Here is a 12847-nt window from a genome sequence, read left to right as displayed (position 1 = left end):
CAGCCTGCGTACCAGATGGAGCTGATAAACAGCTGCCCTGGATACAGAACTGACCTGCACCTCCATGGACAGCTGAGAGTCCAAAATGACTCCCAGGCTGCGCACCTGGTCCTTCAGGGACACAGTTACCCCATTCAGGACCAGGGAGTCCTCCACTCCTGCCTGCCTCCTGTCCCCCACAAACAGTACTTCTGTCTTGTCAGGATTCAGCCTCAATCTGTTAGCCGCCATCCAACCTCCAATCGCCTCCAGACACTCACACAGGACCTTCACCGCCTTCACTGGTTCTGATTTGAAAGAGAGGTAGAGCTGGGTATCATCCGCATACTGATGAACACCGAGCCCAAACCCCCTGATGATCTCTGCCAGCGGCTGCATATAGATATTAAAAAGCATGGGGAAGAGGACGGAACCCTGAGGCACCCCACAAGTGAGAGCCCAGGGGTCTGAGCACTCATCCACCGCCACCACTTTCTGAACACAGCCCAGGAGGAAGGAGCGGAACCACTGTATGACAGGATGTTATGGTCGATGGTGTCAAAAGCCGCTGAGAGATCCAGCAGAACTAGGAAACAACTTTCACCTTTGTCCCTAGCCCGCCGGAGATCATCAACCAAGGCAGTTTCAGACCCATGATGAGGCCTGAATCCCGACTGGAAGGGATCCAAATGGTCCGCTTCTTCCAGGCGTGCCTGGAGTTGTTCAGCAACCACTCGCTCAATCACCTTGCCCAAGAATGGAAGATTTGAGACTGGGCAATAGTTGGCCATATTGGCCGCATCTAAAGATGGTTTTTTAAGAAGCGGTTTAATAACCGCTTCTTTCAGCGGGTGTGGGAAGGCTCCGTCACAGAGAGAAGCATTCACCAACCCGCAAAGCCCATCGCCCAGCCCTTCCTGGCTCGTTTTTATGAGCCAGGATGGGCAAGGATCAAGGAGACAGGTGGTTGGTTTCACTCGTCCAAGCAGCCTGTCCACATCCTCGGAGGTAACAGATTGAAATTGATCCCATGCAATTTGACTAGACAGGACTCTAGCACTCCCTCGCCCCGGCCCTGCTCCCACGGTGGAGTCTACCTCTTCCCGAATCTGAGTGACTTTATCTGCAAAATCATTGCAGGAGATCATGTGGCCCGTGCTGGGCCCCGATGGAGCAGGTGGTTCCTCTAAATTGCGAACCATCTGAAAGAGTCTCCTGCTGCTGTTTTCTGCAGATGCAATAGAGGCGGTGAAGAAAGTCTTCTTCGCTGTCGCTACCGACACTGAGCTCTAACCCGTGTCCGGTCAGCTTCAGAGCCAGACAGTCAATAGCCCTGGTTAACTCCCCATCCAGCGGGCCACCAGCTATTTCTTGTTGCTGAAGTATCTATAACTCTGTGTAATACCTTGCTACATACGTTACCTGATCTTGGCTGCAGCTCCTCAAGAGATCTTACTACTCCACCGCATGTCCATTAGATTGGCTTGTATCCCCTTTTTATGATACAAAGGTAGCAGGACTGGCAAAATCCTCTGCCTGATGCCTCAGAGAGCTGCGGTCAGAGTTCACCATACTGAGCCACATGGACCTGATAGTCTTTGATTTAGGAAAGCAGCTGCGTATAATCACAAGCCATTCACTAACTACCACAGTTATTGGTCTGATGGTTGTGAAAATCTCTTTCCTTTTCTCCAGGAAGACTTCGAAAGTGACTTTAATGTGAAAATGCTGGAGAAGTTGCTTAATGCAATCCCTACAACAGTTTCCCTCAAAGAACTCTGCCTGTGGTTTAAGGATGTTATCATTCCTTTTGTAAGGCGTGTTGTACCCAAAGGACAGGTAGGGTCTAATGGGAGACAAGGGGATCCTTATAAAATATGGGTAAAGAACCAACATCTCAGGAGCCACATGTAGTCCTTGGTCTAATTCCATGTTCTCTGATTCTGCCTGGCACTGGCATGCAGTCCCTAAGGCGGGTGGGGAGATTTCTCATCCTCTGTCTTTATAAGATCTCAGTTGGTGAATAGGCAGATGCACTGATTTGTTTATTTTTAAGCCCTGGTAAAGGTGGAGATAGAGCAGGTTGCACAACTGTTGTGATAGAAAGCAGTTGCAATACATTTGTCCAAATACTTCTTAATATTTAAAGGACATTGAAGTAAAGTTGATACCTGTCAGGTTTTTAAAGTACGGTACTAAATTTAGCATACAAAATTATGGAAAAGAATGTTAATTGAAAGTGGATTACATTTTTTTTAAATGCCCTATGTCAAGGTCAGATGTGGATACCCAAATCAAAACACATAATACATTTTGTGTGTGCACCCTGGTGCTAGATGCATTTTTCACAAGACAAAATAGTGTGAAAGCTACGATGGTCATCTGGGCATGCTCTTCTGTATGCTTTGCTTCTACCTGGTGTGTTAGTGGAAAAGCAGAAGAGAACTACTTCTGTTTTGGTGCTCAGGCGATTGAACTCACGGCTCTGGGTAATCCATCTCTGCTAGGGATAGGGGTTGTGAAATTACCTGATTTGCCGTTCTCATACCTATTGGAACAGAGGTACTTGGAGTCGTCTACATATCAATGAATTTCTTACAGCTTATCTAAGGGCACATTTTTTTCTTAAATCTTTTTTCATTTTCAAGCTGCCTATAGCAGCTAGCAAGCACAGCACTGAGTGAAATACCTTTTTAAATGATCCAGGTAGCAGCTGTACATCATAATATATGACCTGTTACTGGGGAATTGTATAGAGAAAAAGATGGCTGCTTAGGTATAAGCGGGTAACTACCTTTTCCTATACAATGTCCATGGTAGCTAAGTAGGTGTGGCCTGATGACAAGTTCTAGTGCTCTCTCATGCAAGGGACCATCATGTAAAAGCACTGGATATATATAGTATATAGACTAGATGACCCTCATGGTCTCTTCCGACTCTACAGTTTTATGATATTCCCTCTCTCTCTGTGTCGCACTCTCTCATCTGGTTTGATCCTTATCTTCCAGAAAAAAATAGCAAAGTGGCTGGAACAAAAAGCACGAAACCTTGAGTTAACGGACAAGGTAACGTAGTAATTCTCCTGTAAAATCCTGCATATTGCCTCTCTCCAAAAATGTCACTAATGTTTCATCTTTCAAAACAGGCCAACTGGCCAGAAAATGGACTTGAAATGGCACAGGTGTTTTTTATCAGCAAAGATCCAGGTGAAATTGGATCTGCATCATCCTGGCATGGAGTTTCTTTGGTAAGGATTCTGCTTTCATGAAACCCATGTTTGGGAAAGTGTGAGCCTACACTTGTGCAGGTGCACATGTGTTTAGAATTTGAGGGAGGGGCAGCATATTCTTAATTTATCCTGTTAAGCAAATCGCCACATTGCATTTATTTTAATTAGTGAAAATTTTTGAAAGCACATAATTTTCCAGAATTTTGTATTTTTCCTTTTATAGTTTTGTTACAGGTGAAACTTGAAAAATTAACTATTGTCAAAAAGTTCATTTATTTCAGTAATTCAACTTAAAAGGTGAAACCAATATAGGAGATAGACTCATGACATGCAAAGCGAGATATGTCAAGCCTTTATTTGTTGTAATTGTGATGATTATGGCGTACAGCTGAAGAAAACCCCAAATTCACAATCTCAGAAAATTAGAATATTAAATGAAATCAATAAAACAAGGATTGCAAATGGAACAATATTGGACCTCTGAAAAGCAGAAGCATGCATATGTACTCAGTACTTGGTTTGGGCCCCTTTTGCAGCAATTACTGCCTCAATGCGGCATGGCATGGATGCTATCAGCCTGTGGCACTGCTGAGGTGTTAGGGAAGACCAGGATGCTTCAGTAGCGGCCTTCAGCTCTTCTGCTTTGCTCGGTCTCATGTCTCTCATCTTTTTCTTGGCAATGCCCCATAGATTCTCTATGGGGTTCAGGTCAGACGAGTTTGCTGGCCAATCAAGCACAGTAATCCTATGGGCATTGAACCAGGTTTTGGTACTTTTGGCAGTGTGGGCAGGTGCCAAATGCTTCTGGAAAATGAAGTCAGCATCCCCATAAAGCTTGTCTGCGGAAGGAAGCATGAAGTACTCCCAAAATCTCCTGGTAGACGGTTGCGTTGACCCTGGACTTAATGAAGCACGGTGGACCAACACCAGCAGATGAGATGGCTCCCCAAATCAACACAGACTGTGGGAACTTCACACTGGACTTCAAGCATCTGGCATTGTGTGCCTCTCCATTCTTCCTCCAGACTCTGGGTCCTTAGTTTCCAAATGAGATGCAAAAGTTGCTCTCATTAGAAAATAGGACTTGGGACTACTGAGCAACAGACCAGTTCATTTTTTCTTTAGCCCGGGTAAGATGCTTCTGACGTTGTTTCTTGTTCAGGAGCGGCTTGACAAAAGAAATACGACATTTGAAGCCCATCTCCAGGATCCGTTTGTGTGTGGTGGCTCTTGATGCACTAACTCCAGCCTCAGTCCACTCCTTGTGAAAGTCTCCAACACGTTTGAGTGGTCTTTTCCTAACAATCCTCTGCAGGCTGCGGTCATCCCTGTTGCGTGTGCAACTTTTTCTTCCACACTTTCCCCTTCCACATAACTTTCCATTAATGTGCTTTGATACAGCACTTTGGGAACATCCAACTTCTTTTGCAATTACCTTTTGAGGCTTTCCCTCCTTATGGAGGGTCTCAATGATGGCTTTCTGCACAACTGTCAGGTCAGCAGCCTTTCCCATGATTGTGATTCCTACTGCAGCAGACTGAAAGACCATTTAAAGGCTCAGGAACCCTTTGCAGGTGTTATGGATTGAGTAGCTAAACACTATTCTAATTTTCTGAGATTGTGAATTGGGGGTTTTCTTCAGCTGTACGCCATAATCACAATTGCAACAAATAAAGGCTTGACATATCTCGCTTTGCATGTCATGAGTCTATCTCCTATATTGGTTTCACCTTTTAAGTTGAATTACTGAAATAAATGAACTTTTCGACGATATTCTAATTTTTCAAGTTTCACCTGTAAGTGCAGAAGGATAATTTTTATGCAGGGAAATTTCACTGTTGATTTGTGTTTCAGGACAATGATGGTGAGGAGGTACTTGGTTTAGCAGAATTAGTCAGTGCTCTACAGGGCTTGGTGGACCTCTATAAGAAATACAACTGCAGGCTGGCCCTCTGCGACTTTGAAAAGGTACAGTAAATTTGTGGCATTAAATCTCTGTGTAGATGGTGCCTGTGTGTGTGTTTTTGTAAAAAGAATGAAGAATTACTGTTACATTTAATTTATTAATGGGATTCTATGCCACTGAGTCAAGATGGTTCACATGTAAGATCATTAAAAACACAATAACAATAAATACATACAAAACAAGACTAAAATCCTAACAGTCCAGCTGGGGAAGCCTATCAGAACAAAAATGTCTTCAGTGCAGATAGTGGGTTTTATCTCAACAAAAATGCTATTCTGTGGAAGATGGGCAGCAGCACTAAAAGCATGCTCCAAGTGACTGTGGAGTGCCCAGGCTTCTGAGATCTTTGACACTTCAGGAGAAACTCTCCCATTGGCTGCAGCAATTTACTGAGTGTATAAGGCAGGCATCCCCAAACTTCAGCCCTCCAGATGTTTTGGACTACAACTCCCATCATCCCTGACCACTGGTCCTCTTAGCTAGGGATCATGGGAGTTGTAGGCCAAAACATCTGGAGGGCTGCGGTTTTGGGATGCCTGTTATAAGGGATAATGAGGTCTCTCAATTACCAATCCCTTGAACTTGGCTTGGTAGCAGCCTGGAAGCCACTGCAAATTCCCCAAGCAAGGTGTTACATGCTGGTGGTAGTTTGCCCTTGGAAGCAACTTAGCTGTAATGTCCTGCACCAGCTGCAGCCTCCAGAAAAATTATCTCTGAAAAGCCATTAGAAGAGCCAGTGTGGCTAGAATATTGGATTCAGATGAAGGAACTGGAATCTGAATCACTGCTTCCCATGAGATACACTGGATGATTTTAAGCCATGGAAATTCTTAGCCTCATCTACCGCAAAGGTTGTTGTGAGGATATGATCTGATAGAGCCTGCTGGATCAGGAAGAGCCTGCTGGATCAGGCCAGTGGCCCATCTAGACCAGCAGCCTGTTCTCACAATGGCCAACCAGAAGCATGCAGGAAACCCATAAGCAGGATCTAGGTAAAAGGGCATTCTCCCCTCCTGTGGTTTCTGGCAACTGGTATTCTAAAGCATCACTGTCTCTGATTGTGGAGGCAGAGCATAGCCATAATCGGCTAGGAGCCATTTAGCCCTCTCCTGCATGAATTTGCCCAATCCTCTTTTAAAGCCATCCAAACTGATGGCTATTCTCCTGTGCGAGTGATGCATTCATTGAAAGAAGGGTGGGATGTAAATGTGAGGAGTAAATTGGAACAGATGGAGTGGGCTGCTTTGAATGGATAGTTTGGTTTAAGTAGTCATGTATTAACGGACAAACTTTGGTTTTTATTAATATTTTATTGAATTTTACTTTTGTTTACATCAATACCTCAAGTATAATCATAACAAAAAACACATAAGGTGAAATAAAAAGGTGGTGAGGAGAAAGGCCAGATTTCATAGCCCCCCCCCCATTTACTGGTGGGTCAAAATAAAAAAGAAAGACTTGGAACCAAAATACTTGAAGGAGAGCTCCTGCTCCCATTGTCCTGACTGGAGGTTAAGATCTAGGGAGATCTTCCTTGGTGTTCTACCTCAGGAGTTGGGCTGAGCGATATATGGTTTTCAGCATCACAATATATCACCAGCTAAATATCACGACATCTAGATATATATCTGCGGTGGCTGAGGGCCTTGCTGGGCCTCCCTGCGGGGGCAGAGGGTCCCGCCATACCTCCACGCAGTGGCAATGGGTGCACTGCGCTTCCCTGTAGCAGCAGAGGGCCTTGACGAGGCTTCCTGCGGTGGTGGAAGGTCTTAAGATGTAAGAAAGTAGTAGATTTAATAAAAACATTACATAAACTCCCATGTATTGTATTTAATATATTTTCAGCTAATTTAAGAGTAGTTTAAGTGATTTACTGCTTCCCTACTCAGAAGTCTAAAGTGGAATCTGTGCTTGAATAAGCTCCACTGAGTTCAACTAAACCAGGGGTGTCCAAACTTTTTTCAAAGAGGGCCAGATTTTTAGGATTGAAGTTGTTGAGCTTTTTTAAGGATCCCCCCCAAGCTTTTAAGCTTTTTTTACGATTGAAGTTGTTCAGCTTTTTTTTTTAGCCCAAAGTTTATGATTGAAGTAATTTTGATTAAAGTTATTTTTTTGGGGGGGGATGCTCACCCCCAGTTGTTGCTCTTTGAGGGATAGATAGGCAGGCAAGAGCGGCTGCAAGAGGATTTCAAAGAGGGAGAGCGAGCTGTTGCAAGGGCCTGCAGGCGGGTGGGCAGGAGAGCGAGCCACATGGCGAGCCGCTGCAAGAGCCTGTGGGCGGGAGAGCGAGCCGCACGCAGAGCGCCTGCGCAAGCTGGCCAGTGGCCGGAAAAGAGAGCAGGGCGCATGCGTGATCTGATGGGTGGGTGGTTCCAAGAGCCGCATGGTGAGCGCCGACTGGCGGACGAGCGAGCAAGCTGCACCGCATAACCACCCAGTGGGAACGCTGCCCACTCCCCCACCCCACTCCCAACTGCCTCTGGGGCTGGATTAAACCAACCGGCCGGATTTGGCCCGGGGGCCAGACTTTGGACATGCCTGAATTAAACGTACTTCTACTTTCTTGGGTGTAAGCCCCATTGAATTCAGTAGGGCTTGCTTGTGAGTAGACATGTATTTGCTTGCACTCCTTACTGAAAAACACCCTCCCCGTCATTCTCACGCAGCACCCAACCTCCCATTTCATCATAAGGCAGCCAAGTAAATCTTCTCCCCTCCATTACCTCCCCCCCGAAGCCCCCCCCAATCTTCACCCCACCTATCTCTTCCTTTTTATCAAAGGGAGGGAGAGAAGGGAAGCAAGCTTTCATTTAAATGAAAAAACACCCTTTTTAATTTGTAGGAAAGCTACAAGTATTTAGGGGGAACCAACAACATAAACACCACCAGGAAATAAAAATAAAAACTCTTCCCCCTTTTTCCCCACTGATGATGCTTCCTCATGAAGTGCTTTCCAGTTCTTTGTTTAAGTTCTTTTTTGTCCAGCCGTGGGCGGTTCCTCCTGTATTGTTAGCAGGCTCTGCATAATTAGCTGAGCTCTAAGTGGAAAGATACCAGTGAAGCTGAAAGAGTTTGGTGGTTTCTGTGAGGGCTTATCATCATTAGGGGGGGGGGAGGGAGAGAGCAAACAAAGCTGGAGACAACATGCCTGCAAATTATCTGCAAAGCAGGGCTACCCCTTGGGAAGCTGTTAAGTCTCCACCTTTTGTTCACTGGTGTATTGCCTTGTTGAAACACGTAACAATGTTATTTCAATACCAGTATTCAACTATATGGCAATTTATCGCACAGCCCCACTCAGGAGCTAGCTGTTACACAGTGACTCAGAGTAGCTCCCTGGTTGTTGTTTACAGTGGTACCTTGGTTTATGAACACAATTGGTTCCGGAAGTCTGTTCATGAACTGAAGCGTTCATAAACTGAAGCGAGCTTTCCCATTGAAAATAATGGAAAGTGGATTAATCTGTTCCAGACAGTCCGTGGAGTACTTAAACTGAAGCGTTCATAAACTGAAGCGAACTTTCCCATTGAAAGTAATGGAAAATGAATTAATCCGTTCCAGATGGGTCCGCGGCGTTCGTAAACCGAAAATTCATAAACCGAGGTGTTCATAAACCAAGGTTCCACTGTATTAGATTCATATGCCCCGCTTTATCACAGGATCTCAGGGCAGTTCACAAGATAAAAATACATGGTGAAAGCACAAATAGTTAAAACAAAAACAACAAAATAATAACCCCCCCTCCACAGATGTATTTAAAAGGCTGTAGTATGTTAATCAGCTAAAGGTGTGATTGAGGAGGAACATTTTTGCCTAAATATATATAATGTAGGCACCAGATGAACGTCCACAAGCAGGGGGCCACTGCAGAAAGGGCCTACTCTTGTGTTTGTCACCCTCCAGACCTCACATGGAGGAGGCACATGAAGAATGACCTCAGATGATGAATGGGTTGATTTATATGGGGAGAGGCAGTTCTTGAGGTTCTGCGGTCCTGAGCCATATTGCTGGTTGTAGAATACCCTTCCGTTTGAGTTATGGCTTGTGCAGACTCGTTTGTTCCTGCATTTGGTTGTTGACACACTTTTGGAAATGTTTAGACATTAAAGATGGCTATTAGCTGGTGTTTTATCCTACTGTATTACAATTTTCATTCCATCGTATTAAAATTATAGTTCAATAAAAGACAATATAATTAATTAAAAACAATAAAAATGCAATTAACAATCAATATGAATATTTAGTGTGGATACACTGTGGACCATCTGAATGAAGCTCACAGACCACATTTTGGTAACCATGCTTTAGAGCAGAAGGTGGGTTATTGTATCACAATCAATGCTACATTCTGCTCATCTTGCTACATAGCTCGTTCTTCTATTGTTTTATTTTGTTTGTTTCATAGGAAAATGCAATTACGACTGTGTTTCGTATGTTTGATAAAGTACTTGCAGCAGAACTCATTCCAGCTACCTTAGAGAAGTATATCGAACCATACATGCAGCATCATAATCTGGAAAAAGATGAAATTCTTTTGCAGTACATAAAGGTATGCTCTTTTCTCTATTCAGTTTATAGTCAAAACCAAGGAATTATTGAAAGACTTTTTCAAATTAATTTATCAGGAGAGGTGGAATTAAAAATGATATGGGATGCAAGTAAGGCATTCATGCGAGGTATTTATATCCAACAATAAAGTAAAGTTAAAAAAGAAAGAGGATATAATCTGAATGTAATAAAGGGGAAATTTGAAGAAAGGGGAAAAGAATTGGCAAGAAACCAAGAAATCCCAAAGTAGCATCACAGATTAAAATTTTGTGAAATGAATTATCGGCATTAATGAGTTATGAGATTGAAAAGAAAATTAAATCGGCAAAACAGAGATCGTTTGAATCTGGAGGGAAAATTGGAAGATTGCTAGCATGACAGTTAAGGAAAAGACAAAATGAAAGAATAATTACGAATATTAAAAAATGGTGAGAAGAATTGGACAAGTAGAGAAGATATACATAAATGCTTCATTAATTATTATAGGAAATTATATAAAGGAGAAGAAATAAATAGAAACAAATTAGGAAATTATTTTAAATTAAACCAGATAAATGAAGAGGAAAAGGAAATGTTAACAGTCCAATATCATTACAAGAGATATATGAAATCATAGATAAACTCAAATTAGGGAAGTCCCAGGAACAGATGGCCTCTCTAACCAACATTATAAGATTTTTGAAGGAAGAATGGGGGGGGGATACCAAAAACTGGTTAATGAAATTTTAGAGGAATGAACATTTCCCAGGACCTGGGAATTCCGAAAGGAGATAAAAAGAATGATCAAGTGGAGAACTTTAGACCTATCTCGCTCCTAAACACGGATTATAAAATCTTTGCAGGAATTTTAGCAAGTCGATTAAAAAGAGTTTTAAACAGGATTATTGGGGCAGACCAACAAGGGTTCCTTCCGAAAAGGAAAATGAGCAGTAATTTGAGAATTCTGGTGGATCTAATAGAGTATCTTGACTGGAACCCCAGTCAAAAAGCAGCATTCATATTCTTGGACGCGGAGAAAGCATTCAGTAATCTGGTCCAAGAGAGATGACCCCCTTGTTGCTACTTCCATGAAATGAAATGGTCAGTGAGGCAATTGAAGAATTTATTGGACCTTACAGTTCCAAGAGATATTGGGGTAGTTTAAGTCTCCCATGATTACTATAGCTCTCCTTTTTGAATGTTTGTTAATGAAGGCATCATCCAAGTCCTCAGTCTGGCTTGGAGGTCTGTAGCAGCACCCACAGCAAGGCCACTTGCTCTTTCCCTATTCCACAGTTTTTACCCATATACTCTCAATCTTCCATGTTCCAAGTCATGGGTCTCTTCACAAGTGTAAATTTTATCCTTCTCCTTTTCCCTTCCTGCTTGATCTATTTCTTTTGAGCAGGTTGTACCTCTCAATTTCTTCCAGTCTCCTTACCAGATTTCAGTAACACTTTTTCCAAGGTAGGTGTGTGTAGGACTGCAGTCTAAAAACTGCATAGGAATTTTTATACTAATGAATGGCATTATACTTTTGCCATAACATTTTCAAAACTGTTTCTTAAAATACTATTTAGGACTTACTGGAGCGGTATTGTAAACAGTCGACCTCTGTCTTTGACACTACGTGGGAAGCAAAAGCCATCGCCATCTTGAGCTGCATGTCCAACATAGATGTGAGTACGACAAGTGTGCCAATGTTCCAATGATCCCTCTTTTCATATTGAAATGCATGCGGGATGAGAAATGCCTCTGGCTTGGAAAGAAGAAGCCAGTGGCACATTAGTCATAGGAATTTTCTTTTATAGTTGATCTTTGAAGGCGTGCTAGCAGTAACATACAGTGCTGTGGTTCCTTGGAATCCAGGAGTGGAACAGCTGGTTCAACAGTACCTGGGCATGGACCATGACAAGTAAGAGAACAAACACACTCTTAGCCTTTAAACACAAGGGGTAGCAAACATGATGCCCTCTGCAACTTCCATCGTCCTTTGGTCTTCACCAAGCTGGGACTGGTGAGAGTTGTGTAGTCCACAAGATCTGAAGACCACCAAGTTGACTACTTCTGCTCTAACACTTAGTGACTTCAGGAATTGTTCCTTGTTTGTTTGACTTAACTGCTCACTTTTCTCTTTGTTAAAGTTTGAAGACTATATAACATTAAAATAATCAGTGGGCCAACATTGATGGGTTGGGCCTCTTAAAGCCTCTCATAGCATTGGGCTGCCAGATACCCAACTGGATCATTATATTAAAATTCACTCAGTGCCCCCTTTGGGTAAACAGTATTGTAGTGCTGTTTAAAACACCTGCAAATGCATAATAATCTTTCACGCATGAGCTGTCTTTCGTGGTGAGAATGGCATTGCGATTGGCCAGCCATGTGTGTCAAGGGACCCTGCTGATGTGCGCATGGGGAGTTTCTTCATTTAAGGGGATTCCTGGGATCAATCAGGAGTCCCCCCCCCCCTCATAAGGAGGAACACTACATTCATACATCAGTAAACAGGCAATATCTTTTTTCTATTGTCAGTCCTTTAGTCCATCTAGCTAGCATTGTCTCCACTGACTAGCTGAGTTCTCTCCAAGCCCTGATGCCATTAGGGATGCCATGCCCAAATGTGGGGCCTCCTGTGTGCAAAACATGTACTCTGTCACTAAGCTGTGGGCCCTCACTGAATAGCTCACATACTCTTCTTGCTCTCAGCTGCTTAACTGGTTTAGTATCCTTACGCTTGCTCTCCCAGGACTGAACTTTTAATTGGGTGGGAAGGGAATTGAATTTTAATCCTGTCCCTGAATGTTGGTAGAACAGAAGCCATTTGGACTTATTTTTTCCCATTTCTTACACAGCTTAGCTGTGCAAAGACAGGAGTGAAAAGATGCTAGAGCAGCCTTAAGTTTTAGCTGTTTTTCATACTGGTAATTTTTGTGCCATTAGTACAGGGATGTTGAAGCTCAGGACAAGAGAAAAAATGTGGTCCTCCAGGCCTTGTGGTTCTCTCCAGACTATACTATCACTAAAGTTTGCCTAGTGGAAATGAGAGTTGGCCAGAGGGGAGAGTGCAGAAGCCCCCAACTTTTGCATGGCTACGGTAGTACATAGCTGATTGTCATTGCAGTTATTTGCTCTGCCCTGGCCCT

The 12847-nt window shown here is 43.2% G+C and overlaps 1 protein-coding gene across 2 annotated transcripts in view; it reads left to right on the top strand.

Moving 5' to 3' along the window:
* Positions 1-12847, top strand: part of KNTC1 (kinetochore associated 1) — an 85281-nt gene that overhangs the window by 29511 nt on the left and 42923 nt on the right. For both annotated transcript variants that reach the window (XM_060269575.2, XM_088659343.1), the window contains exons 22-28: positions 1675-1818; positions 2988-3044; positions 3125-3226; positions 5063-5176; positions 9580-9723; positions 11282-11380; positions 11513-11616. In XM_060269575.2, the coding sequence (XP_060125558.1) occupies positions 1675-1818; positions 2988-3044; positions 3125-3226; positions 5063-5176; positions 9580-9723; positions 11282-11380; positions 11513-11616 (764 nt within the window). The remainder of the gene's footprint in view (positions 1-1674; positions 1819-2987; positions 3045-3124; positions 3227-5062; positions 5177-9579; positions 9724-11281; positions 11381-11512; positions 11617-12847) is intronic.

This window comes from Zootoca vivipara, chromosome 16, assembly GCF_965207765.1.
Source record: "Zootoca vivipara chromosome 16, rZooViv2.hap1.1, whole genome shotgun sequence".
NCBI classification, from domain to species: Eukaryota; Metazoa; Chordata; class Lepidosauria; order Squamata; family Lacertidae; genus Zootoca; species Zootoca vivipara.
The sequence above is the reverse complement of the archived record's forward strand: the minus strand, read 5'-3'. Positions and strand labels throughout refer to the sequence as shown.